The 25,228-nt window shown below is 35.9% G+C and overlaps 1 protein-coding gene across 2 annotated transcripts in view; it reads right to left on the bottom strand.

The window, feature by feature from the left end:
* Positions 1–210: 210 nt before the first annotated feature.
* The window catches only part of ATG7 (autophagy related 7), a 110,521-nt gene continuing 85,503 nt past the window's right edge, over positions 211–25,228 (bottom strand). For both annotated transcript variants that reach the window (XM_074914255.1, XM_074914254.1), the window contains exon 19: positions 211–1,790. In XM_074914255.1, the coding sequence (XP_074770356.1) occupies positions 1,758–1,790 (33 nt within the window). In that variant the 3' untranslated portion in view covers positions 211–1,757. The remainder of the gene's footprint in view (positions 1,791–25,228) is intronic.

Below are 25,228 nucleotides of genomic sequence, written 5' to 3'. Positions count from 1 at the left end.
CCAAAAGATAAAAATGCAGATCATTCTCTTTAAACTACCCCAGTACTGGTTCATGATTCCCACTGGACTATGGCATGGCTAACAAAATGGAAGTCATTTGAACTCATAACTAATTATGTACATTAACAAAGTGCTTTACAACGGACATGGCATGTTATCAGTCTTATTGTTCATTCCCTGACCAACAAAAGATCAGTTTCCTATGACTACTAGTCTTTCAAAAAATATATTTCACTCATATACATTTTTACATTACAATGAAGTTAGCTAAACACAACATTCCCTTAAGGCTACTTAAGAAAACATATAATTATAATGAATATGATTGTTAAAATAAATAGCAACAATATCTATTTTAGACACTTGATGCAAACCTCAGCATGTTTCAATAAATCTTTTTTTATGATCAGAATATGGGAGTTGCAGATATCCTTGGTTTTAGGCAAATTTGACCTGACAGAACTTCTTCTGATGTGGCATAAGAGATAAAATGTGAAATTATCTACACCAAATATTCAGAGCTTATGTTAAGGAAGGACCTAAAATAACTGGATTGACCAAACTAATTTTCATAATATATACGGGAAATAAAGACTGCTTGGCAGATAAAGAGATTTGCATTTTTTCTGAGTGAGTTAGTCCGTAATCCCCACAATATAAAGCCATAAAAGGGATTTCAAATATACTTCTAAAACCTATTCCAAGATAAAAACCAATAGATTCACTTTCAATTTTGTAGTAATGTACTTCAATATTTTTCAATCCTTTTTTCTCAAGTTATCTTTAAACCTCAAGGATTCTCAAACTGCTCTTTGTGCTCAGCCATAATCTCTGAAGCCATTGCTGATGCTGCAGAAATTTAAAAACTTAAAATCCAACCAAAACAAAAATCAGAATTGCTATTTTTTTAACACCTGTAGAGTACCACATGACAGCATCCAAGAATAGCAAAGTTAGAGAACCAATTTCTTCTTTCAGTTAAGCATTTGTCTACAAGTTTTGACTGAATCAGTTATACACCCCCCAAAGCAATTTTTACTATATAACAGAGCCTTCTCTAAACTTCAGGGGAGCCTAATCATGATACCAACACATTTTGGTTTTGCCTGTGTAAAAATAAGTCAAGCCACATTCTTTTCCATAGCATGAAATTATGAGATCTTTACAGAGAATAACACCTCCACTGACACAGGCAAAACAATCAATTGTAGCGTAAGTATGTACTTGGAAGCAGCAAGCAATGTGGTGTAGGCAGTAGGTGTAGATTCTTACCTACTCCTGCTCTCCTTTAAAGATGCAGTTTAAACTCCCAATAGCAGAATATTATCAATCTTAATAATTTCCAACTAAAGGGGCACTATTCTGGGAAAGATGAAAAAAGACATTTAGACATGCTGCTTGGACATGTCCATTGACAAGCAAAATAAAAACTGGGACAAATAAAACACCAAAGTTTACTTAAGCAGCATATTTTATATGTAAGCCATATTTAGAAACTGAAAAAAAAAAGAAAATAAGACGAGGTTTAAACATAACCACATTGCTTTAGTTATTTACATAATAAAAACGAAAATGTGGAGAGTTATATCCATAACAGACTGCTCTTAAGGTGAAGATATTAGTGTCAAAATGTGGATTATATTTGTTTGTATTTGTAGCAGACAGAATGGGTAAGCAATCATTAACTTGTCAAACAACAGATAAAAGGTGGTGCTGCAGTCCAAAGTAGGTCATCTTCCACCTTATTCAGCTGATTTTCAGACTGTTTCATCATCACTCATGTCCCAGATCTGCAACAAAAAAGGAAGCGTATTTTTAGCTTGTAGAGTTCAAATATGCTTTTAATATATCTTTATAAAATTAGTATTACTTTTTAAAAAAGAATAACAACTAACATTTTGTGGAATGTTGACTAGCACCAAAGGAGCTTTACATAAAATTCAGTATTTATCTCTTCTTTTAACAACCTACACATCATTCAATATTTGTAATCTTGGGGATAATTTTTAACATATACTTTTCAGCATTTGCTCCTGAACTGTGAGTTTGGTTATTTGTTGTTTATTATCATTTACAGTGAGCTGTAGACCCAAACCCAGACATTTTGTTTTGGTTTGCTGACTCATTGCCACATATTTAGTGTAGAGAATAACTTACAATAAATAGTATACACTGCAGAAAATTTTCAAGACATTCATGAAGAACTAATACACCAATACTTCATTTTGTACTCAAATATTAGATCTCATAAATAGCAGCCTAAAGATGAGAAGTTATATGGAAATTCATACTTTCCTATTTTTTAAAGAAATTTTAGGACTACACGGATTTTCTTCTGCAGTACAATATAACTGTAATTTTACTTTGCTACTTGGCCTTGTTCAGTAAGCAGTTATGGACTGGGAGAAAAAAGTGAGTATTTCCACAGAACATCAAGGTATCTGGTATCCTTGTGAACATACTAAGGCGAGTGTTATAAATTCATATCAGTTACCAGGGAGTAGAATGCATGATGTGAGGAAAAATACAGGGACCTGCACGCAGAACTACTGAGGGAGGACAGGGACGACCATATTCTGAATATTCTTCCAGACAAATGAGGGTGCTCCTAAAAGACTTATTATTTTCTTTGAAGTTTAGCTCATGGCAAATACTCTCCTTCCACTTGGCAGGGCTTGCAGGAGCTTGGGATCAGGACTAACATGGGTAGTTGGATTTAATATCATAATATCGATTCATCTCTGACTGAAAGAGATGATATTATGTGAAGAATAAGAATTAAGAATTTTCTTCATTTCAAATTTGCCTAAATTAGCAGCAGTACTCCTGGAGTACCATGACAAGTCTTTTTGATTACAAGAACAAAAATGCCATTTATATGGCATACAGCACTCAGAACTGTGTCCCTCCAATGACTTAATAAAAAAGGAGCAGCATCAGTCCTCTGTCCCCGTGGAAAAGGAAATCCAGTTTATTTGTTCCAAAAGTTATTTTGTGCGTTGGCATAAAGTGGCCCAGTAAGTTATACTCTCATTTTACACCCTGACCACTAAAATATATCCAAAGAAATACAGAACACAAACAGTTATTTAGACTGTAAATTCTTCAGGGCACAAAGCAGTATTTTACACGTATACGAGGTCTAGTACAATGGGGCAGTGTTCACAGCTGCATTGTTTAGCCTGAGACAAATAAAAAATACAAACAACCCCATTTCTTGACAGGCACCAATGAATATTGACCTACAGCTTTAATAAACCCCTTCAAGACAAAATGCAGTATTTCTGGAATTTGAAAGCATTCTGAAAAAAGCTCCTCAACTCCAACCTCAGAAAACATAGAAAACATTTCTATGCAGTGCTACAAGCTGTGTCAAATGAAAACTCTGAATGGCAAAATTTTCTCAATTCCTAGAAGTGTTGCAAAATGGTGGTGTAAATCTTTATGGAAAATACTGAAGGAACAGTTTGTTTACAAAAGGGAAAAAGAGTTTTCGTCCTGCCCTAGATGAGCAGCTTGGAGCTTGCCAAGGCAAACACAAATGTCCAACTCATCAGTCAGGGTCAAGGATGTGGAAAATAAATACAAAAAACAAAATCTTTAAATAGAGTTTATGGTATGATTCAAGCTGGCAAAAAACAAGAAATCCAAAGTTTAGACTGATAGTCCATCTTTGTCTAGTCCACTCTTGTGTTTGAAAACAAAGCCCATAGATTGGAACCCTTACAAACACACCTCTCTGTCAAAGCAGCACAATAAGTACTTTTTAAAAATACACCACGAGGTGATTCAAAGGCAAAAGTCAAAGAAGCCAACCGACAGCCCTAAAAAAAAGTTATCTTTATCTACTTAACAGATATACTGGGAGCGTAGCCAGCTTCTCCGCTCTGTGCTTTCCCATCATCTGTTCGGATCTGAGCAGTGTGGGTGAGAAGGCAAGTACACTCTCCGTTTTGTTTGTTTGTTTTTCACAGAGAAAGGCTGGTAAGGGTGCCAGTTACATCAGTCGTTTTGTGATATGAAAATACTTCTATCCAGGAACTGGCTAGCTGTTCTGTAATTCCTGTAAAGCTTGGAGAGCCTTTTTGCTTTACACATCTGAAGTGTGATGCTTGCATTACTCTAACACCCCATACAATACAAACAGCAGCTCCAACGGCACTGTAATTTCTTTCCGTTGAAACTAAAGAAAGCAGTTCCCTGTATTTGGCCTTAACAGTCGAGGACAGGCAACCCACAGAGGGCCTCAAGTAACTTGAAGACTAACAGTGCAAGCACATCGCAGAGCCAGCAGCAGCGCCTACTAGGCTGTTTAGGAAATACAGTGCTGTTAACAAGAGGATAAAAGCGAAGAGAAATGAAAGTCAATTAAATTCTCTCCTATCTAAAGCACAGCTCTTTTCTAGGAGGCTCTTAACATAAAAATATTTGCAAAAAGACTGAAACTGAGGTTCACAGGTATTTAACCACTATACAAACATCCCGGACTGAGGAGAATTTTTTTTTTTTAAAATGTTTAAAAAGTATGCTATTATTTTACTTCCACAACACAGTTTTATAAGACAGATTACACTTCACCTAACTATCAGAGCAGTCACAACCATAAAATCACAGAGTGGTCTGGGTTGGAAGGGACCTTAAAGACCAGCCAGTCCCACCCCCTGCCATGGGCAGGGACACCTTCCACAAGCCCAGGTTGCCCAAAGCCCCGTCCAACCTGGCCTTGAACCTTCCAGGGAAGGGGCATGACATGGTGTGTTGAATCATACTAAAGTTTATAAAGAACAAAGTAGTAATACCTTAATATACATGCAGAGGGGCGAGGAGAACATGAAACAAAATGAGAAAATTCAATAAAAAAGTTAACATGCATGTTAACCTAAAGAAACCAAGCTACATGACATTGTGCAAAAGTTGTGGTGTTGTCAATACTAACAACTAAATTCTAATACATCATAGGCTCTTAGTTCAGAGCAATACACATTTTCATGAACTGACATTTAAACTACATAGACTACGAGTATGAAAACTTTGGATATTACTTCAAAAGAGTGAAACTTTTAAGAGGAGAAATCATGAAATACAGAAAGCCATGAAAGACAATGTCTGTAAGACTGTCACAACAAGAATCTGATACCCAAATCAAGCTGTGAATTTGGATTTTGTTTTCACTTCTCTTCTGTCCTGCAGCACACCTGGGTGAGTCAAACCTAAATGCAGCTACAGGCAATGACAGAAGAAGTCATAAAATAGGAAGATAATAAAACAGCTGTCAAAACCAACCCAGTCTGTACAAATCCGGACAGATTATCTGAATGCACCTGTTTCTTCAAATAGGTGCTTTTATATTCAAACTTCTTTGTAGAGATTCTTAAATTTCAGATGCAAATTATGTCTATTCGGGATAAGAGTAGAATTCCCACACTTGTTTTCTTGAAATGACTAGTATTATTTTCTTACATAATAGGAATAATAGAGAAAAAAAGTCCTGTGTATTAACTTAACTGTTCACAAGTTCCCACTGATTGGTTTTACAGTTCCAGATTGCATGTTCAATAAATCCTACTGAATAGAGAGTATTGCATTTCCTTCATACAACAACAACAACACCTGGTACCTGAAATTTAATTCCACGACAATGGCTCCAAAATTGGTGTTCACCTACTGAAACAGGTAGTGGCTTTGCATCCTAGAATTAATATATGTAATTCAAATACATAACTACTGTTTATCTTATAAATAAACTTTCAAGAATATAAATGTACCCTTGAGGGATTCTTAAACTTGCCAGCATGGATCTAGCAGGATTTGCCTCAGAAATGGCTACCGCATTAAGAGAGACAAAACAAACAAACAAACAACCCCCACAGATACTATTTTCTACACACAACTGAGATAAATTTACATACACATGTACCAAAACACTCTGCTTAGAAAAACCTGGAATAGTTTTATCATGCAAACCACAGTATTTACTATGTTATAAATGCTCCAAATATGGTGAAGTGTAAGTAAAGAGTAAAATTCTACAGGCAGAGGCAAGGGCTGAAAATTAGGTTACATACATCAAACAGCACAGCTGAGTATCACATGAGAACATACAGCTTCCCAGATCAATTAACGCTTATCATATCTTGGTCTTTGATGTAGAAATGTACACTTACTCAGGAAATTTAAATAAACAAAAAAACCCCCACATTCAAGCATATGTTTGAATTTAAAGCAACTAAATAGCTATAAAATGTGAGGGTTTTGATAGATATTAGGTTAAACAATGTTCTATGATCTACCAGAGAGACAATACATCAGAACTTTTGGCAGGCTAAATTACTTCACAGGGTATGTGTGTCTAAATGTAAGAGAAATGAGCTAGACAGAGCAGGCTGCATGAACGTGCCTTGTATGTCTTGTTCAGTATTATTCTTGGTCCACTGGCTGTATCTTTCAGGAATGGCAAAGAAATTAAATTGCAACTTGAAATTCATTAAATGCCTGCAAGTTCTAACACGCACCTTTTTCAGACTTCGTGGTATAGACTGAGGGATAATTATAAAGTTCAGCACCCTCCTTTCATCTTGGATACCTGATGCACAGTAAGCACTACCCTTCATCTTAGTGAAACTGAAAACACTTCAAGCATTTTGCATATTCAACAATTCCTTCCCCATCCCCCTTTCCCACAGGAAAAAAAAAGCCATAAATGAACAACCAACATGAAGAGTATTCTACACTAAGGTGAGCATTTAGCTTTGTTCAGAATTTATATCCAGACGCATGTCAGAGCCTGCATAGTGCACTCTCCGGTGAAGTATTTTCTTTGCTATCTAAGAAACCAAAGTAATGCACTTAAAAAAGGATCCACTCTTGCTCCCAGGGGCAAAAGCTTATCCTGCAACAATCGCAGTGGTTCCCCCACAACTGTTCATCCAGTCCACACCTAACTGCTCTTCTACAACAGATTTCTATTTCTGCAGCAGGATATAGCTAATTTTTTTATTTTTTTTTTCAGAAGTGGCTTCTAAGTTTCTATAATTACTCTACAGCTAAAATCAGTTTTGGCTATAAACTGAAGAATTAACTATCAGATACTTCCCACTTCAGTTGACACAGAAATTACAAACACACACAAAAAGAAGTTAACCTTAAAAAAAAAATAAAAGCCAAGGATTATAAAAACTGCATTTCTTATTTCAAGCTGCTTTATTTAAACAGTAGGTAATTTTTTCCGATCTCTGTACACAGTTGTCCTACCCTAGCTAGTTGATCATGGCTGACAAATTCCCGGCATCCCTAGCACCTCCATACATTCTTTTTTTCTGTCTCTGTCTTCAGAGCCCACCCCATCTGAATGGTTTACTATCTCTCAATAAAATTCAAGTCCATCAACTTTGTATTTTTTTTCAATGATGGTGTCCCTGACTGATGCTTGTCTTCCCTTTGCAGCCTTTTGAAAATTCTGTATTTTCAGCCTGCAACCACAGCTTAAAAGGTCAAGGTCATGAGATATTCCCATTTTTATCTCAACCAAGAGCAACCATCATTTTTTGAGTTCCTCTTGTATGCATTCTCTTGGATATATGTATAATACTTGTCATGACTGGCCTCACTTTTCATACAAAATGCAAACATTACCCCTTTTCAATTCATCCACTGATTTTCATCTTGTGAGCTGCAGTATAAGAATCCTGTCAACAACTTTCAGGACATCTCTTCTTTCTTCCTCTGATGTCCTCCATTCTATCAAGCTACAAGTGTCGTGAATTTGATTTCCTGTCCCTTTACTGTTTACTCAATTTTTGCATCCTTTTATCCAGCACCTAGTGTTCTAGAAGCTTGGGACAGAGGGATCAGAGCCTTCTTCTGAAAATGACTTCTTCCAAGATGGGCTTTATATTTTGACTGACCTACCTACATTTGAGCTATGACTGCAACAGCTGGTCAATACGGAAATTCAGCAAGCTCCTTAGCACATGGGCTCAGTCTGTTCATACACTTGAAACCACACCATTTTCTAAGTATCTTGTAGAACTGGCATCTGAAGATTTGAGATACTTTGAAAAACATATTTAAGAATGAAATAGAAAAAGGCAAGTAAACCGTACAGAAAGTATTTGTTTACATTGTGAACTTTTAGCTAGAAAGCCATTTTTATATCCTGTAGTAATACATTCCAAACAGATACACAAATAGTAGCACTGGACAGTAATTGCTCCCTTCTGTTTTGATAGGAGTTTTCCTAGGTATTTATCAGAATATTATATGAAAACATTCATAAAAAGGATGATTTTTTTATAATACAACTAACAGTTAATGAAACAATATAATAAAAGAAACAAAAAAAATGCATACTAGGGTTTTCTTGGTGTAAGAATGCCTCAGACACATTTCCTTCCATTGTTTCTTGTTTTACCAGGCAAAAAAACCAAAGCAGAGAAGCAAGCAAAAACAAACCCAATTTTTCTCCCCCTCTATAAGTGCTTTGAAGCTGAAAAGGCCATTTTTCAGGGCACAGCACTTGAGTTGTTGGAATGACATATACCTGAGCGGATAGTTTCTACTATTAATTATTTTCCTCAGGCTCTTAAAAACTGAAAATAAACAAGTGTGAAAACAACCAACCAACCACCCCCCTACCAAGCAGGTTTGATGATTGCCATTATCCTATTTTGCGTGGGATTTTAAACTTCATTTTACTACCACTAAAAGGCAACTATCCAAACAGAACGTCTGTTTGAATAAAGCCACAATTAATGTAAATACTATCATAGTAATGATTAGATCTGATATAAACCCTTTGACTGAAACAAAAATAAAAACATTATAGTATACAAAAGTATATATTCAAATTCTTCTATCATATTCTTCCTTTGATGTGCCCAAATTTTACATTTAAAATAAAAATATGTGTAAGTCTATATTCATTACATTTCTAAATCCCACAAAAAATTCACAATGTAAATGCACATTTACTTTCAAGGTTTTCACAGCCTTGTACAGGAAATCTGGATCATATACAGAAATGAAGATCTCAGAATAATTAACAGCATTTACGCATGTGAGTTCCATTCCAACTACACAGACTTTACATGTTTTGCTGTAAATCAATAGCTTGCCATGTTCCACTACATCTTTTTAATTCACAGGTGATGCATAACTGCTGTCCAAGACCTGTAAATTGGTTTTCAGGTCATAAAGAATCAAACATTTGATAGTTACTGGTTAAAAAAAGAGCAGCTGTTTAACTACACAAGCTATTCATCTGAATTTCAAAACTAATTCAGAAACAACAGACATTATAAAACATGACACAAGGCACACTCAGTGCTCTAATACAGGGTCACAAAATCACAAACTGAGCTCAATTGGAGGATACCTCTGGAAATTTTGTCTGTTCAAAAGAGCAGGGCCACCTAGATCAGATTGCTCAGGGTCTTCTCCGGCTGATTTTTAAACATTTTTGAGATTTCACAGCCTCTCTAAGGATCCTGATCCAATGTTTTACTCTACCTTCAAACCAAAGATTAAATAATCTCTTGAAACAAGGATCGTCTTTATCAAATTAACCCATACCCATCACATATCCATAAATACGCCCTCTATCATTATCATCCTCATAATGCTTCTTTATAGCACCTGTGCTGGTTGACAGAGCCACATCTTCCTTACAGTAACAGAAGAGTCATCTACTTCCAATCTTTTCAACAGCTTAAAGATGCTAAGTTACAGAGGTACAGTTTCTCTTCACCTAATAAACCAGACAACCTTTACAATCAAAAGAAATTCAGACCACAACTATATGGCTGGTCAGACAGGGGACACGTTCCTGAATGTGCATTCTGACAGCCTGCGTGAAGAATCAGTCATCTCACCACTCTTCACGGAGACAGAGAGTTGAGGTGGAAGAAGGAACTAAGATCGATATTTGCAAATCATGCCGTACCACAAAGGGAGACAGCAAAAAGACGCTTTAGAACTGGAAAAATCTCCCTCTTATTTTCAAAAGAACTTCCAACTTCTGCAAGTGAAAAAAAGGTCCACAGAAATCCTTGAAGTTGTACTGACTGAGTGAAGTGCACAATTTTCTGATGAGACACAGAATCCCACAACAATAAAAAGTACTACTGGAAGGTCACCTAACTCAGATATGAGCCACACTTCAATCCTACAGTATTCTCCTGTTTATCCAACCACACTCCACCTTCACAAAGTGTAGCTGGCAAAAAGAAACAAAATATGCATTATTCTAAATAATTCTGCTATCAACAATATGGATCCTTTTCAGCTCAATTCCCATTATCAGAAAATAATATTTGGCAGAAAAACTAACACAGATTTCCTACATGCAGTTATGCCATCTTACATACGTATTCTGTACACATCTTTAGTATAAATGTATTTCCACTAGTGCACTGTATATAACACATAAGTAAAAGAAACTTGAAAAGCAATCAAAATATGAATTCATTAGAATTTTGATTTATCCAGTGACCCCACTAATCTCATCATTGCTTCCATGGAGATACATGCAGTGTTTACACAACATTTCTATTTTGTGGAGGAGGCATCACAAAACTTTATCCTCTCTCCTCTTCTGCAGAAAGAATGCTCCTCATATAGTTAGAAACTGAAATTATTTCTGAAGACACCAGCTGAAACTAACTGAATAAAGGAAAATGGTTTCCAGCATTAAATGCATAAATGATACTGTAATAATCAGATTTATTTCACATTATATAGTTGAAAAACGTAGAGAAGAGAAATGCATTTGTATTAAAATCTGACATGTCGGTCTCCCCCATGATTATTACTAAAATCCTACAGATCACTTTTCCCATTAAGTTTATCAAATAGGATAAAAATAAATATTACCTAGAAAACTGCAAGTGTTGGTATAAAAGCACAGCTAGTAAAATCTTTAGATATTAAAGGTAGAGATGTTCTAGAAATACAACAGGCAGATTAGGTTTACAGTTTAGTTCTACTAAACCCCTACTGTTATAAATGGACAGAAAATTAACATGAAAAACCAAAAGGTGCATCATCAATAACAGACCTCTACAAGCACATTACCTCACTCAAAGCATTTTCTATGCCCATACGCTACACAATTTTCTAAATAATAGAGGCAGCCTCAAGCTCATTAAAAAACCTACATAGTGACTCGGGAAACAGTTCTGAAACTACATGTCTGATCCAGATTCAGCTGAAAACTTGTACAAGTGTCAGATTTATTTTTACAACACTTCCATTAATACAGAAACAACTGAACAAACAAGAATTTTGATGATACTGCGCAGAGATTTTGTGCTAGCAGGGTCTTGCATGACTTTTAGGATTCTGCAACACTTTTCAAAAATGCTTTTGATTTTCTGACCACATAATGTTGTAGTTGTATGTGTCCTAGCTATCAAATCTCCTTATTTAATTCTCTCATTTTCCCTTTCTTCATCTGTCCTTCCAGACCTGCTTTAACAAAGGGGAAACCCACTTGCTCTCCTGTTGGCTTTTTCATTTCATTTATTTTCATTTTATCAAGCTCGCAATGGTAGGTGAAAAGTATTTCAGTCCAATGGCACTAAACTGTAGGAAGATGGCATGACCACATCAAGTGATTTCTTTTCTCTGAGTGCAGCAAATTGTTCACCAACTCAAAATCAAACCCACTCTGTTGCACTTTGTAACCCAGTGCTCTGAAAAAGAGAATAAACACAGTCCCTCCAATGTAATCTCTGTGGTACAAACCAATCCTTTTATTAAAAGTCTATTTAGCCTAGTCAAGTTTAGCACAGCGCTGTTAGAGCATTTCTATAGTATCAGAGTATCTCGAAGCATGCAGGATGCCATGCTATGGAGCTCTGTAACTCAGAGAACATTGCAGATGTGCTACAGTAAAGGCGTCCAATTGCTTACAAGCCAAACAGCTTGTTTTGGCTCAGAATGCTCTTTCCCCCCTATATGGGATTACTTTGATGGTTTTGCCTATTATATGATTGCAATTACACTGAGTTTATGGGATCAACGGGGACTGCAGAAAGAACATGTTAATCCAACTGTGAATGACAGAGTGAGAAACTACTTTTAAAAGTGATTGCAGGGCAGCAAATATAATGAGTATGCTTTCGAAACGGGAATATAAACCAAGGCTGCTAAATGAATTTTCCATGAGATTCATCTTAAAACAAGCAACAGATCTCTTGCACTATGAAAACATATTTTATTTCTTTGTGGCACTAAATTTACATGATCTTAAAGATCCTTTTTTTTTTCACTTCACCACCTCCTCTTCCCCCTCAAGAAAGAACTGGAATATACTTATGAGGTTGTTCTCCATAATTAAAAAAATTGTTTTAATTCAAACAGAAAATTGTAAAATGCAGCAGGACCTACATTTTACATGTCCTTACAGGGATCTCCTCTCATGCTGTGCTTCCCAGCAGGTTGCCTGAGCCAGGCGATGCCAGGGTACAACAGCATTCAGCTGAGACATATCCCCAGAGCAACAACCTGCTGCAGACAGCACTGCTGCTGTTTCATCGGGCTGTGCTTTTCCTTCCGTGCCAAGAGCAGGAGGATCGAGCAGCCGTTTGACAATATGCTGTGAGTGACACCTTTTCAGACAAGATTCAAAACTGAGGTCATACTCATTTAAAAACATTTAAGATCACGTTGCCCTTCAAAAAATGGTTTTATTTTCAGTAGTGAATAAAATGATTTATTTTACTCAGTTTATAAAGCTCTTCCATTCCTTACAGAACTGATAATAAACAGAAATTAAAAGGAACAGGTGATTATAGATATTGCATAGGGGAAAACTGAAGACTCGATATAAACCAAAACACAGAGGCACTCTATAAATAACTGAAACATTAAGCTATTGTTTGCAACTGCTCTTTTTTTAAACTGAAAAAAAAAAATCTGAGAAGCACTCTCATAATGTTAACTTAAATGTTTGGGTCTGAATTTGAGAAACGTAAGATTGTGTTCAATAGCTACAATGTGGGACTCAGGCAGGCAAATGATTTTATCCAAAACAAACACCTTAAAAGAACTATTTTGATCATCTCTTTACTTTGGCAACATATGATCCCGCTCCCTAAATACGGTTCTTGTCCTGTGTAAACTTTTGCTGCACAGTGTTCACTGACAAGCTGCGTTCTGGCTTGCAACTCCATATATAATCATCTCATTCTTATCCCTTCTGACTTAACATCAAATTTTCATAACTTTTTTTGGCTCGATGGAGTATTCTTACAAAATGTCATTGGTGCATTCACCTATTGTGTAATACAGAAGACTTAAAAAAAAAAACCAAACAGAAAACCCAAGCAACACCACAAAAAACAGCTAGCACAAAGGATGGTTTTCCCAGGAGTAGTATTTTTCCAGAGCATCCTCACTGGGAGCTCAGAGAAATGGTACAATTTTCTATTTTCTGTAAAGCTGACCACCTCTCTTGGATTAACCTTTTGAATGCCTGTCACTTTATCATGAAATTTATTTAAAAGCTCTTATGCAATTTTAATAGTTTTCTTCTAGCGTGATAAACAAGTGTTATTACTGTTCTACTGAAACAGTTCTTTCTTCTCATAACGGTATATAAAAAATTCTGCTGTAACTAAGGACAGGTTTTGATTTCCTTCACATCAGAAATGGATGTTTTCTCCCCCCTTTTTTTTTATTATGGGTAACAGAAAATATTTTCTAAGAAGCTCAGTCTGAATTAGTCATATCATACCCAGGTTGTGGTCTAAGACACTATGAAAATAACAACATTAGAGAAAAGGAGTTTCAAAAGACATAAATGACATTTGGTTTCCTCATAACTGTAAGTAGGGAAGCTTTAGCTAAGCGCCAGTCATTTCTGCCTTTGAAATCCTCTCCTTTTTTCTCCTCTTGGTAATCCAAACCATCCTGGATATTAGAGCCTGCCTTTATTTGAGCTACACATCAAGACAATTTTAAACCATATCATAAACATTTTTAACACAGTCCTATTTGTCCAGAGGTCCTCTTTAAAGCCTGCATCTCCTTATGCCTTAAACTCCCCTCATTTTCTCATTGTTCTGAGGGTCATGCTGATTGCATTAATCTCATTCAAAGCACAGATCTACCACTTAGGTCTGTTATTCCAACTATAAATCTTTGTGTGTGTGTGTCTGCTGCAATACATCTCCCATGTATCACAAACCCTTTAACTGTACATTATTTCACTGTATAGCTCAAGCCAGCTCCTATCTTAAGTTACAGACTGCATGTAATTCTGCCATTAAGGAAAGCTTCTGTTGTCCACTCATCTATTTTATCAGTTACCATGGAGCTTTCTCCCACACTGACATATCCACAGGGAATAAATTGTATGATAACAAGTTGATAACTATTTCTTTGATACTCCTGAAAGCTAAATTATAATCACACGCAGGAATCAAAGAAACAAATGATGGGCTGCAATAAAATTTTGCTGTTGAAGTAGAATTTGTAAGTACAGCTTCAAACTACTAAAGACAGCAATCTCACTTTGGGGGGAAATCGAAACAGGATATTAAAAGCAAGAACTATTTTCTTTGTTGCCCCTTTGCACAACATTTAATACAATGATCCACAGTCTAGTTTCATTGTAAAGATGAAGCAAAGTTTTCCTTCATCTTCAAAGTCATGATCTGTTTCTTCCACTGATAAGACTATGTAGTCAACAAAACTTGGCACAGCCAACCTTTAGAAATTATTCACAGATATACACAGCTATAACTGAGAGAATAAGGTTGTTTAGAACTGTGATTTTTATAGATCAGTGCTCTATCAGTGCACTCTTCAGATAAAGGAAGCTTTGAAAAAATAGGAAGCATGTTCCTAGTCACATATATTTCACCCAAATGAATAATTTTCTTTAAAAAAAAGCAATCCCTTCTTTGTCTAAGACAAAATGTCACTTCAGTAACTCCCTTCAGTTACTGTATCCAACAGTAATGTACAGAAGAAAACTCTTTATGAAAACATTTTTCGAAATTTATTTTGTTCAACTTTGATTTAAACTAGCTTTTAGCATTGAAAATAAAGGTTTACCAAGAAATTCAGGGAGTAAACAGTATATAAAGTTCACCACGTTAAGATACTTCTGTAACTTCTTCGTAAAGTATCTCCACTCTCTGTTCCAGCTAATAATGAGCTGTGGAATCAGATAACAAGACTCCTTGGAGTAGCACGTACAGAAAAGGCAATGGGCATAAGTTGCAACAAGAGAAACTCTGTCTGGACACAAGGCAAAATTGTCAAGTGACAGTGGTTAAGCACTGGGATGAGCTGCCTACAGCTGTAGCCTGTACCGAGGAGGAAGCAGGACATGATGACCTCCACACCTCCCTTCCAGTCTCAATTTTCTACGATTCTGTAATATGTTGAATAACTGGTAGTTAGGTTTTATAATTTAAGTTGTATCAACATTATTATGTTACTCAGATGACTTAGTTATATTTGTCATGAACAATTAAATCCTCTAATGGGTTTAGCATCTTAACTGAATTTTTTTTGCTTTAAAGGCTTATCTGTTGCTGAGGGAAGGGGAATTGCTAAGGGAAAGAGGGAATGGCATTTCTTTTTCATGTGCTGCTCAGCACACACCATGATGAAGTTCTGTTTCCAGCTGAAACACCTAAGTAGCAAAGTTTTAATCAAATACTGTCCAATTATTTTAATACAGAACAAATATTCTATACTTATTGCAAATACATGCTTCATAATTCTTCTTTTGAAAGTCAAGGGACTGTTTTCTAGTTCAAAAAGTTTCTGAAAGACTAAATGCTGTAGTCTGATGTAGTCATTTCCTGCCAATCTGATATCTAAATATTGTTGCTCTGGATGACTTTGGTGATGTAAGGAAGTAGCTGCTCATGGAAACTTTTGTATTCTTTTGTCTTTGTAGTAATACAGCTCAATTAAAATTTCAACAAAAAAAGTGTTCCATAACATTAACCAACAATACTGAGGGAATAAAAAAACCCCAACCCATTAACAATCATATCTCAGGTTTGGATCTGTATGCTTCATTTTGTGATGCTTTCTTTGAAGAGCGTTCAATACTTTAAACTCACTAGCTTCAGAAAATTTCTCTAATTACCAAATAGACATGAGACAGATATGACAGCAGGAAGCACACAGTCTTCTTCCTTCGAGGAAGTCTGCCTTGGAGAAATGGCTTTGAGTATCTGGTTTGTCAGCCTACCTCAGCAGATAAATGACTCTTCTATTGCTCTGACAGCACAGTTTTCTCTCACCAAAGCCACACCTTCAGAGGCAGCAGATAGACCAGTCACACCTATAGTAACTTAGTGATCGCTCTATTGAGCATAACAAACCTAATCTTATTTCTCTCAAAGCTTTTATTAGTGAATTCCCTGTTCCTTGTTTTATTTAATTCGATAGCAAAAAGTTCCCCCTGACACCAGTTACACAGTATCAGTCCCCAGTTCCACTGGCATCCTGGGGATACCACTCCAGAGCTCTAAACTTACATTCAAGAGCCTCCACATTAAAGTCAAAATCTTAGCAGAGATTCTCAGATTCTTTTTGTGAGTCATGATGACAGGAAAACTGTTGTGGTCATGAATAAACAGCGCTGGGTTTTCTTACTTTGTTTTCATATAAAGCAAGGTTTGATTTTTTGGCTATATTAAGTACTGCTTCCAGGGAATTAAAAAAAACAGAAAAATCGAAACACTGGAAGTGTTTTTATTTATGCAAAGACTAAGGTGTTCCTTAAAAAGTTAAAAGTTCTTGAGTAAACCCTGAAATGAAGAGAACATGAACAGCGAAAATATTTTTGCACAAATTGAAAAACTCCTCTACCAGTTGGGAACAAGCTGGAACTTGCATGGGGCCCTACACACACTGGCAAACATCTTAATTGTTCAGAGCAGACAAAGTCTGTTTAGTCATGTCTGCTGAAGTGGGAAGGATATTACAACACATCTGTGCAGTCTGTTTCCACATAGGTCAACCAGTTCTTGAAGCCTGTTTTTAAATGACTTTCCTCCAGCCAGAACAACACACATACAGACACCATTACACAGGTTGGCCATACACCTGGCTAACACACAAGTAATCTTTTAATAGAAGCTCACAAATGAGCAATCAAAGACACAATCTCAGAGTCCTAGTAGACATGCAGTGCCAACACACTTACACTAATGTCTGGGAGAGATTTTGTAAGAGTCTAAGTATGCCTCAATGAAATTTCAAAACAAGCACATTCAAAGTTTCAGTGCCCACTGAGGATAGCAATAACATATTTAAAACACACAGGGAACCACAGCATGGCAAATAGAACAGGCAGCAGCTGAAACTGGTAGATGAATTCAAATGGGTTTCTTAATTTATAAAAGGATGAGGCATGTTACACAGGGTTCTTTCGAAGATATTCTAGCAAGTTTTTTAATCCATGTTCCAAAACAGTCAAAAGCTATTCACCTACAGACATGTCACATGACAGAAAACAATGGACCTCATGTAAATCAACTCTGCAAGGAGTAGGTGCAGTTTTGTGCTCTACAAACAGCCAAACACTGTTTTCCTGCTTTGCCTGTGGTATCTCGATTTTCAACACATACCGTCTCTTACCTACATTGCATTATTGGAAGGAAGAGTTTTAAGATGCATCTATACGCTGATCATGAAACAATATGCAAAGTGGCAGCTCTGTAAAGAGCAGCTTCATCACCTTTTCAGTGTGGGCCAGTCTTGCTCTACAAGACTGTGTTGAAGTCCAGACAACCAGCAAAATATTAAAGAAAACCATACACAAATTAGCAGACAAATCTTACTGTGTTTGGATCTCTCCGTCTCATCTAGGGTATGGTTATGGCTCAAAGAGCCCAAAGATATATTGATTCTATTGTGTACGGAGATGGGCCATTGTGGAACCATGAGGAAATGTTATATGTTGTGTTTGTATGGAAATATATACTCTTCCCTTCAGTTTAAGTTGTGGTTAAGTTCAGGTGGCAGCCTAAATTATTTACATGTATTTTAACAAATTCTGAATTAATATATACAAATAAATTTAATAAATAGTTTAAACTTTTTAAATTACAACGTTTCAGAACAGAAAACTATGTCTAGGCTTCATGTCCTAACTGAGTAGGATTTTGTTTTCACAAGGAAAAAAAAAAAAAGCCTAGAAGATGGGGTTCAATAGAAGGAATGATATATCTCCATCGATGTCTCCAAGCTGCAGTCAAGTTCTAATCTGGGGCAGTGATAGCATCAGTGACATTAGCTTAGAAACAATTGCTGTTTGCTTTATTTAGAGCAGCCAATCAAAAAGGGATTTATCTCTAGACTAGTACTTTTCCCACAGCAAAGAAAAATGAAATTCATATGGAGACCAAGTACAAAGCTGGCCAGGCACATCACATTATTTCATTTAGGAGAATTTTTTTTTTTAATTATGGCATTGCTGCTAACAAGAATAAAGAAGTCAAAAAACAACAAATCATTCAAAAGGCAGAACAAGTTCCAAGTTATTCCAATTATAAAAGTTCATGCACAAAGATTAGAAGTACCATAAAAACTTATGGAAAATTATGCAGTGAGTCAAGGTTTATTAAAAGACAATGGAGAATGGGATAATTATTGCATTTCTTCATGCTTGTGAACTGGACTTAAAGAACATTAGATGAGCAGGACAACATAGCAGAAATGGTACAGTTATGTTCCCTGACTTACACACTGTGGTATGCTTACATTAAGAAAGCTAATCTTTGTTACTTAGGAGAAAAAAGTGGTGTCCCTTTGACTTATAATCCATACCAAAAAGGCAAATTAAGACGCATCTCAGGAAAGGGCAGCACCTAAACTGATGCAATCAAGCATCAATGAGATCGAAGAATGAACATATTTAGGTTGTCTGATTATCAGTGACAGCTCTATGAAAAATTAGTTAAAGGAGATTTATTAAAAGTGTTTCATAGAAACTGAGATGAAAAAGGTATTAACTGGGGTTCTAATATCACTACAGACTGGAAGCATTTAGCAGTAAAAGAAAGGTGTCAGTAAGTTGACAAGCAGTGGTGACGAGAGTTCAAAAGAAGATAGGTATAAAGTAAAACGATTTTTAAGACAAGCTGAAAGTTAGGTCACAAGATGCATGCATGGGTAGACATCAAAAAGCTTAGAGTGACTGACAATATAAAGGACAAAGAGGTGCCAGAATAAAAAATCCCTTAAGACAAAACATAGTTGAAATACTGGGCAAAGCAGACATGGTCTGTAGGGACAGTGCCACATGGGACTAAACGAAAGAGCAAACCCTGGGCAATGAAAGATATCAGTGCCACACAAAGATACTACAGTACTGATGTTACATTTGCCTGAAGGATTAGGTTTTTCCTTGGACGTATCCAAACAATGATCCAGCCCAACTTCTTTAAGAAATATGGAATGAAAAGATTTTTGAAGTTTAAGAACCAGATTCAACAACATAGGTGGCTCCTGACAGCTCTGATCATAACAAACCATTTTTGTTTTTTAAGGATTGATGGCAACAAGCTAGTTACCATCAAACAGTGTGGAACTCAGCTGACTAAGTATGGACAGACCAACAGTTGTCATGATGATAAATAACTGCTTCAGAGTTGGTTACTGAAGTCATATTCCCAAGGGCTGTACAATGGGAATTCCAGCCTCCTTCTGAACCTAGTCCTTTAAAATTGCTTTGTCTGTTTTGGCCCTAGGCTGCATATTAGAAATGATAAAAGTAGTTCTTTCATACTCAAAGCAAGACAGTTCGATTGCCAGTGTCAACATGACAAAGTGCTGATGGCTATAGGAGTGGGGGGAGGAAGCAAAAATGGGGGGGGGGGGGGGGGGGAGAGCAACCACGAGAGAAAACTCTGTAGTTAAGACTCGAAATATAACAACAGAATTTTTCTCTCCAGTGGAAGCCCAGACAGCCCATCATATTTTTTACCTTCTGCATGTTGATTAGATTCAGAATTTTTGCTCTGGCAGTAATTACAATTCAAATTCATTATAATTATTCTTACAACATAAAGAAATGACCCCGGAAACAATTCTGTGTCTTTGATACATGTTCAATGCTTATTTGATCAGTGTTCTTTTTTCAAAAACAGTGAAAAGAAACAACCAAAAAAGGAAATAAAGTAATTTCTTGAGATAAAACCAAAATGCTATGCTTTATGCTGACCTATACATATAAAGTAAGGAGATTTTTTTCTCCCACAAAGTTAGAGCAAAAAAATGTTTAGTTTCAGCAGTAGAACACCCAGTTTTTGACAGCATATAAATTTGAATTAGGGACAGACAGACATACAACCCCAACAGACTGTAGTGGTTTATCACAGGACCTAAGAATATCCAAATTACACCCAAATAAGACTCTTCAAATATAATAATCATGACTAAGCTGCACGTAAGTTTCACCAAGAGCCAGAATAGAAAGTCTAAACAGTACCTTATTTCATTTTGAAGAATTATTTCACTACCTAAGAAGAAATATTTATAATTGGAGATATTATAAAATTTGTAGATAGTCTGTTTCAGGAATTGTAAAGTCAAAGGGAGTTCACAACACTGAAATGTCAATTTGTTTTTTTAAATGTTTTGTCTCATGCTGTCATTAATTTATGAACAGAAAATGTTCTAACAAATGTAGTCAAAACATCCGCAAGAAAAATCCAGGTAACATTCAATTTAAAATTATATACTTTATATTTACATGATGTGCGTACACTTATGGAACACGGTAAAAATTTTCTGTGACAGTACAAAACTTGAAACAAGACTGTGAATGCAAAAGCAGTAAGTTACCTTGATGGGCCCTTTAAGATACTACATAGCATGGAGTAATCTTAAATTTTATTTTAGTTTATGTACAGTAAGCTTTCACATACTTTATTTATAAACTCTTATTTGGAAATTTCAATTATTTTATTCCATGGTGCTTCTTTTTTGGACATCTGTTTCTTCACACATTTTGCCCCAAGGCAAATCAGCTGTCTTCACAGCTGAATGAAATTCCCTTCTCTGGCTCAAAGGAAAATACTTTTTTTGCCTGCTTGTTTAACTAGGAAGAAGCCAGCCATCAAAAAGCAGAAATCCTTACCTACAACCTCTGTCCTCAGATGCTAAGAACATTGTCCCTACAAACATATGTATAGTCTGACTTTGAAATGCAAGAAAAGAAGCTTGTCTACCACAGGTTATTGAATCTGTCTTTATCTTTACTAACATTAGGCCTTCTCCTAAACATTTTGTAATAACAAGAGCTAAGTTTTGTTACACAAATAGTTTTCATTAACCATACCGAGGTTTCTGCAAAAAAATAATCAAGGATGTTCTTCTATCCTGACTATCACTTATCAGAGTAAGATGTCTCCATCCCTTAGCTGAGACACAGTAGCCAGCTTTGAGTGCAGCCTTCATTAGTACCTCATAACATTAAACTGCAGGCTCAGTTTCATGTTACTGCAAATATTGGACTGCCTTCAAAAGACACTGTCCTACTCCCCTCTTCTGCACTGCATCTAGCAATCAGTTACACATGAACTGTCAGCAGAAAGTAAAATCATTAGAATTGGCATTATTTGTAACTATTTTTCTTAAGTGCTCATTGGTATTAACTATGTTATAGTAGCACTGCAGGACTCCTGTCATGATGTCACCATTTGCTAAGACATTCTCAAGCTAATCAGAAATCTGTTTCTTGAGTTCACACTGTAGTCTGCAGCCTGTGTACTGCCTATGGATGGAATCAGTGTACCTTATAAAGCCTCGGTGTTGTTATCAGTTGTCCTTTTGGCTACCCATCTTCCTGCAAACAGAAAAAATATTCTGGCCTATTTATTGATAACATCTCTATATTCAAAGTATTCTGAGAAGAGTATCAACCAATAAAATATCAACTATCTGCAATTTTCTCTTCAAGATATGATTCTTATATGGGTATTTTCTTACAGATACCTTCTAAATCGGTGCAACTGAAAAAACCTGGTGCATGGCCTGGAATAATGAAGGAAAATTATGTCTAAACTAGAAAATTATAAATGGGTATAGCTGCCATCATTGATTCAGAAGAGAAAGTCAGACACAGGAAGGGATAGGAGATGTGGAGAATTTTGAAGAAAAAAGTTAATAAAGAGCTATATTTAGGCAGGTTTTTTTTCCACTTACAATTTTTCCAGAAAATGTAATACAGCCAATAGTCTTAAGAGAAATGAAAAGCACCCAAAGCTGTATAGAGTACGACAAGCATCCAGTTATCAACAACAAAACAATTTTCATAAAATCATCCACCTCTTTCCATCAGATCAAACCATCTCTGAGCTCACATTCCTCATTTAGGCTTGACCACTTAATTCTCTCCAATCATTTGATAAATTTAAACTCCAGCTGTAGCCTGGGTGAGATGTAGGCTTTGGCAGAGAAATCAGCCTAACAAGCTCTCTGCTTGCTCACCCTTGCCTACTGCTGCAGATTATCACGCTTTTAGTGATGGCCAACATAACTGTTTATGAATTTGCACTGTGAAATGACTTAGGAAAGTGACCCACCTTTGAAGAACAAAAACCAGAATCTAAAATCAGCTCCTAACAGAAGAAAAGGGGAATGGAAATGACTGGACGCCAGTGAAGCCAAGGAGAAACTCTACTATTCAGTCTCAGAGCAAATGATTCAGCTTCAGCCAGCCTAAATTTTGCAGCTTTCCTTTGCATGTAAATGTTGTATGTCAAAAGATTCTCTTGATTTTCCACTATGTCAGTACATATAACACAAGATACTACCTTCCCTGCAAACCTTGCTGTGCTCATTCCTTAGACTGCCACAAGTATATGACCACTAGCTAACTGCTCCACATCACAAACTCAAGACTGAGAATCATCACAATGATTTAAAAAGATAAAAGCAATCAATAATTTGGACAATTGGAACACTGAAGGAAGTTTGCTTGTAAAGTACAAGCTGCTAGTACTTGATGGCTTAACAGTAAGTCTAACGAGAGACAACACCTTTAACGTTAGGCTGCAAAATAATACATGCCTTCAGTGCTGATTCGAATGAAGAAGATTCGCTTACCCAATTGCCACTTCCCTTCGGGTACTTGTTTCTGTCTTTCAAACTATCATGCATGACCCTCCTGTTTATGAGATAAAATCAGAATGTGTCTTTTGGTGACTAAGACCTTAATTCTGCTCTCTTTGAAGTCAATTGGAATTTTGGCATTTATTTAAACGATGAAGGATCAGATCGCAAAAGTGTTTGTGCAGCAGTTTTGGAAGAATGCCAGTCTTAATAGAATCAATTAAAACACATCTTAAAGACACGGCCAATCAAAATATTTATTTTCAGACTCACAGATTCATCTCAGTATTTGGCATATCTTTTCAGCTGAAATGCACAATGATGCTCCTTGGCAGAGGCAACACAGTGCTGCAACATGTTCTACAGATTTCATTATACAATATTCTTGTTAATGCAAGCATTTGAATCAGAAGCTTGTAAAGACTTAGCAGTACTGAAATACTATTCACATTTTCTTTCTCATCTTCACTAATGGAATAATATCTTTGATAAATCTGGCACATCAAGATCTTAATCCTACTCTTGGAAGAAGTTCATGAACTTACCAAGGTTTTCCCCCTGAGAAAGAATCCTTTTCAAGATAAGCTATAATATTTATTTTTCATAAATTAATTCTATTGCTCCAATGAAAAACAGGATCAAAAAAAAATCGTCAAGGCTATTATTATCACTACTTTCTAAAAGTACTAAGTAATAATTGAAGTTCAAAATAGGACTTTTGTCCACTGTGGCTTATTATCACCATGTTCTTACATTTTCAGTACACACCATACTATGATAACTTGCTATTTTCGAATTTTTTTAGAATCACAGATAGAATTAGATGTTGAGGCGTAAGGATATCTGAAGGCTTCCAGGAAGATGAGAAAAGGCAGCAACCATTTCTCATACTACACAGTTTGATGCATTTGCAAAGTGCACAGGTGAAGAGATCAACCAAAAGCAGATCCTTAGTGCAACCATTTCATAATTCTTAGAAGACTTGCATGAACATGTTTTTAAAGATTAATAAAAGTCCAACATTCCTTGTAATCTTGTTTATATTACATGTATGAATTATCCAGAATTTGAATCTCTACAGTCTTTTGAAAGCTGAAAGTATTTTATAAATATCCGTTTCCACCATCTTGCTGTCTCTATTACAGGCACAAAGACCTACACAAACTCTCTACTCTTAATATTTAATTCATCTCCTTCCCATCACGACAAGGCTTTTGATTTGAGAACTAACCAAACCCAGTTTTGTACTTAAAATGCAAAATAAAAAACAAGTTGTCAGAGGTGTAAACTGCTCTGAAAAAAAGACTTACCATCTGTAAATTGATGGTTAGTAAGTCAGTGAATAATATTCAACATTCTGAAAAGCTGCAAGGATAGCTCTGTTAATAAGGAATTGCTGACTTAAAATAACAACTGTGTTTATCGTGTCTAATAATACTTAGTGTTAACAGCCAGTCACACAGCAAGAAGAACCAAATATTCTATGTTGCGATATCAACAATATAGGTATGTTAAAATTTCTATATAATTTTAAAATGTATTTTCGTGTCTAATTCTAACAGTGCTATATATATATGAATATTTTAATTGGTTTTAAAATTAGAATATATATTATAAACAGCATAATACATTTTTTGTGGGGAGCAAAAGAACTTCTGGTTTTAATTACTGTATCACAATTAAATTACCTAATGTACATAAGATCTGCAGAGTCTTGGAAACAATAGTGGGTGGTGTTTCCTGGAATAGGGCGATATGTCTTATGACTGGGAAGGAACACACACCACCTCATTTTAATGCTAAGTCACATAGTTCAATCCACACAGTCAGGCAAGAATTAAGAACAGGAAACAGGGGGACTTCTTGTCAAGGTAACAATTCAGGGAATGGAAAAGTTAATTTAGTAGCCTGAAGCAATAGCTAAAAGTAACTTAATTCAATTATATTTGTTTCTACAAAATAGTGTATCTATTGCTAGGTTAAGCATGACCATAGAAAACATAACTGATTTTAACACTGGTTTTAAGAATTGCATATTTCAAGAGTACACAACATAATACTGCAATGCATTCTGAATATTAGTTCGGAAAAATTAAGAATCTTTCACCATTTTACCTGATTATAAAAAAGTTACGGT

Source organism: Athene noctua, chromosome 10 (assembly GCF_965140245.1).
Source record: "Athene noctua chromosome 10, bAthNoc1.hap1.1, whole genome shotgun sequence".
In the NCBI taxonomy this organism is placed as follows: Eukaryota; Metazoa; Chordata; class Aves; order Strigiformes; family Strigidae; genus Athene; species Athene noctua.
Note: the sequence above shows the minus strand (reverse complement) of the source record. Positions and strands in the feature narration are given on the sequence as shown.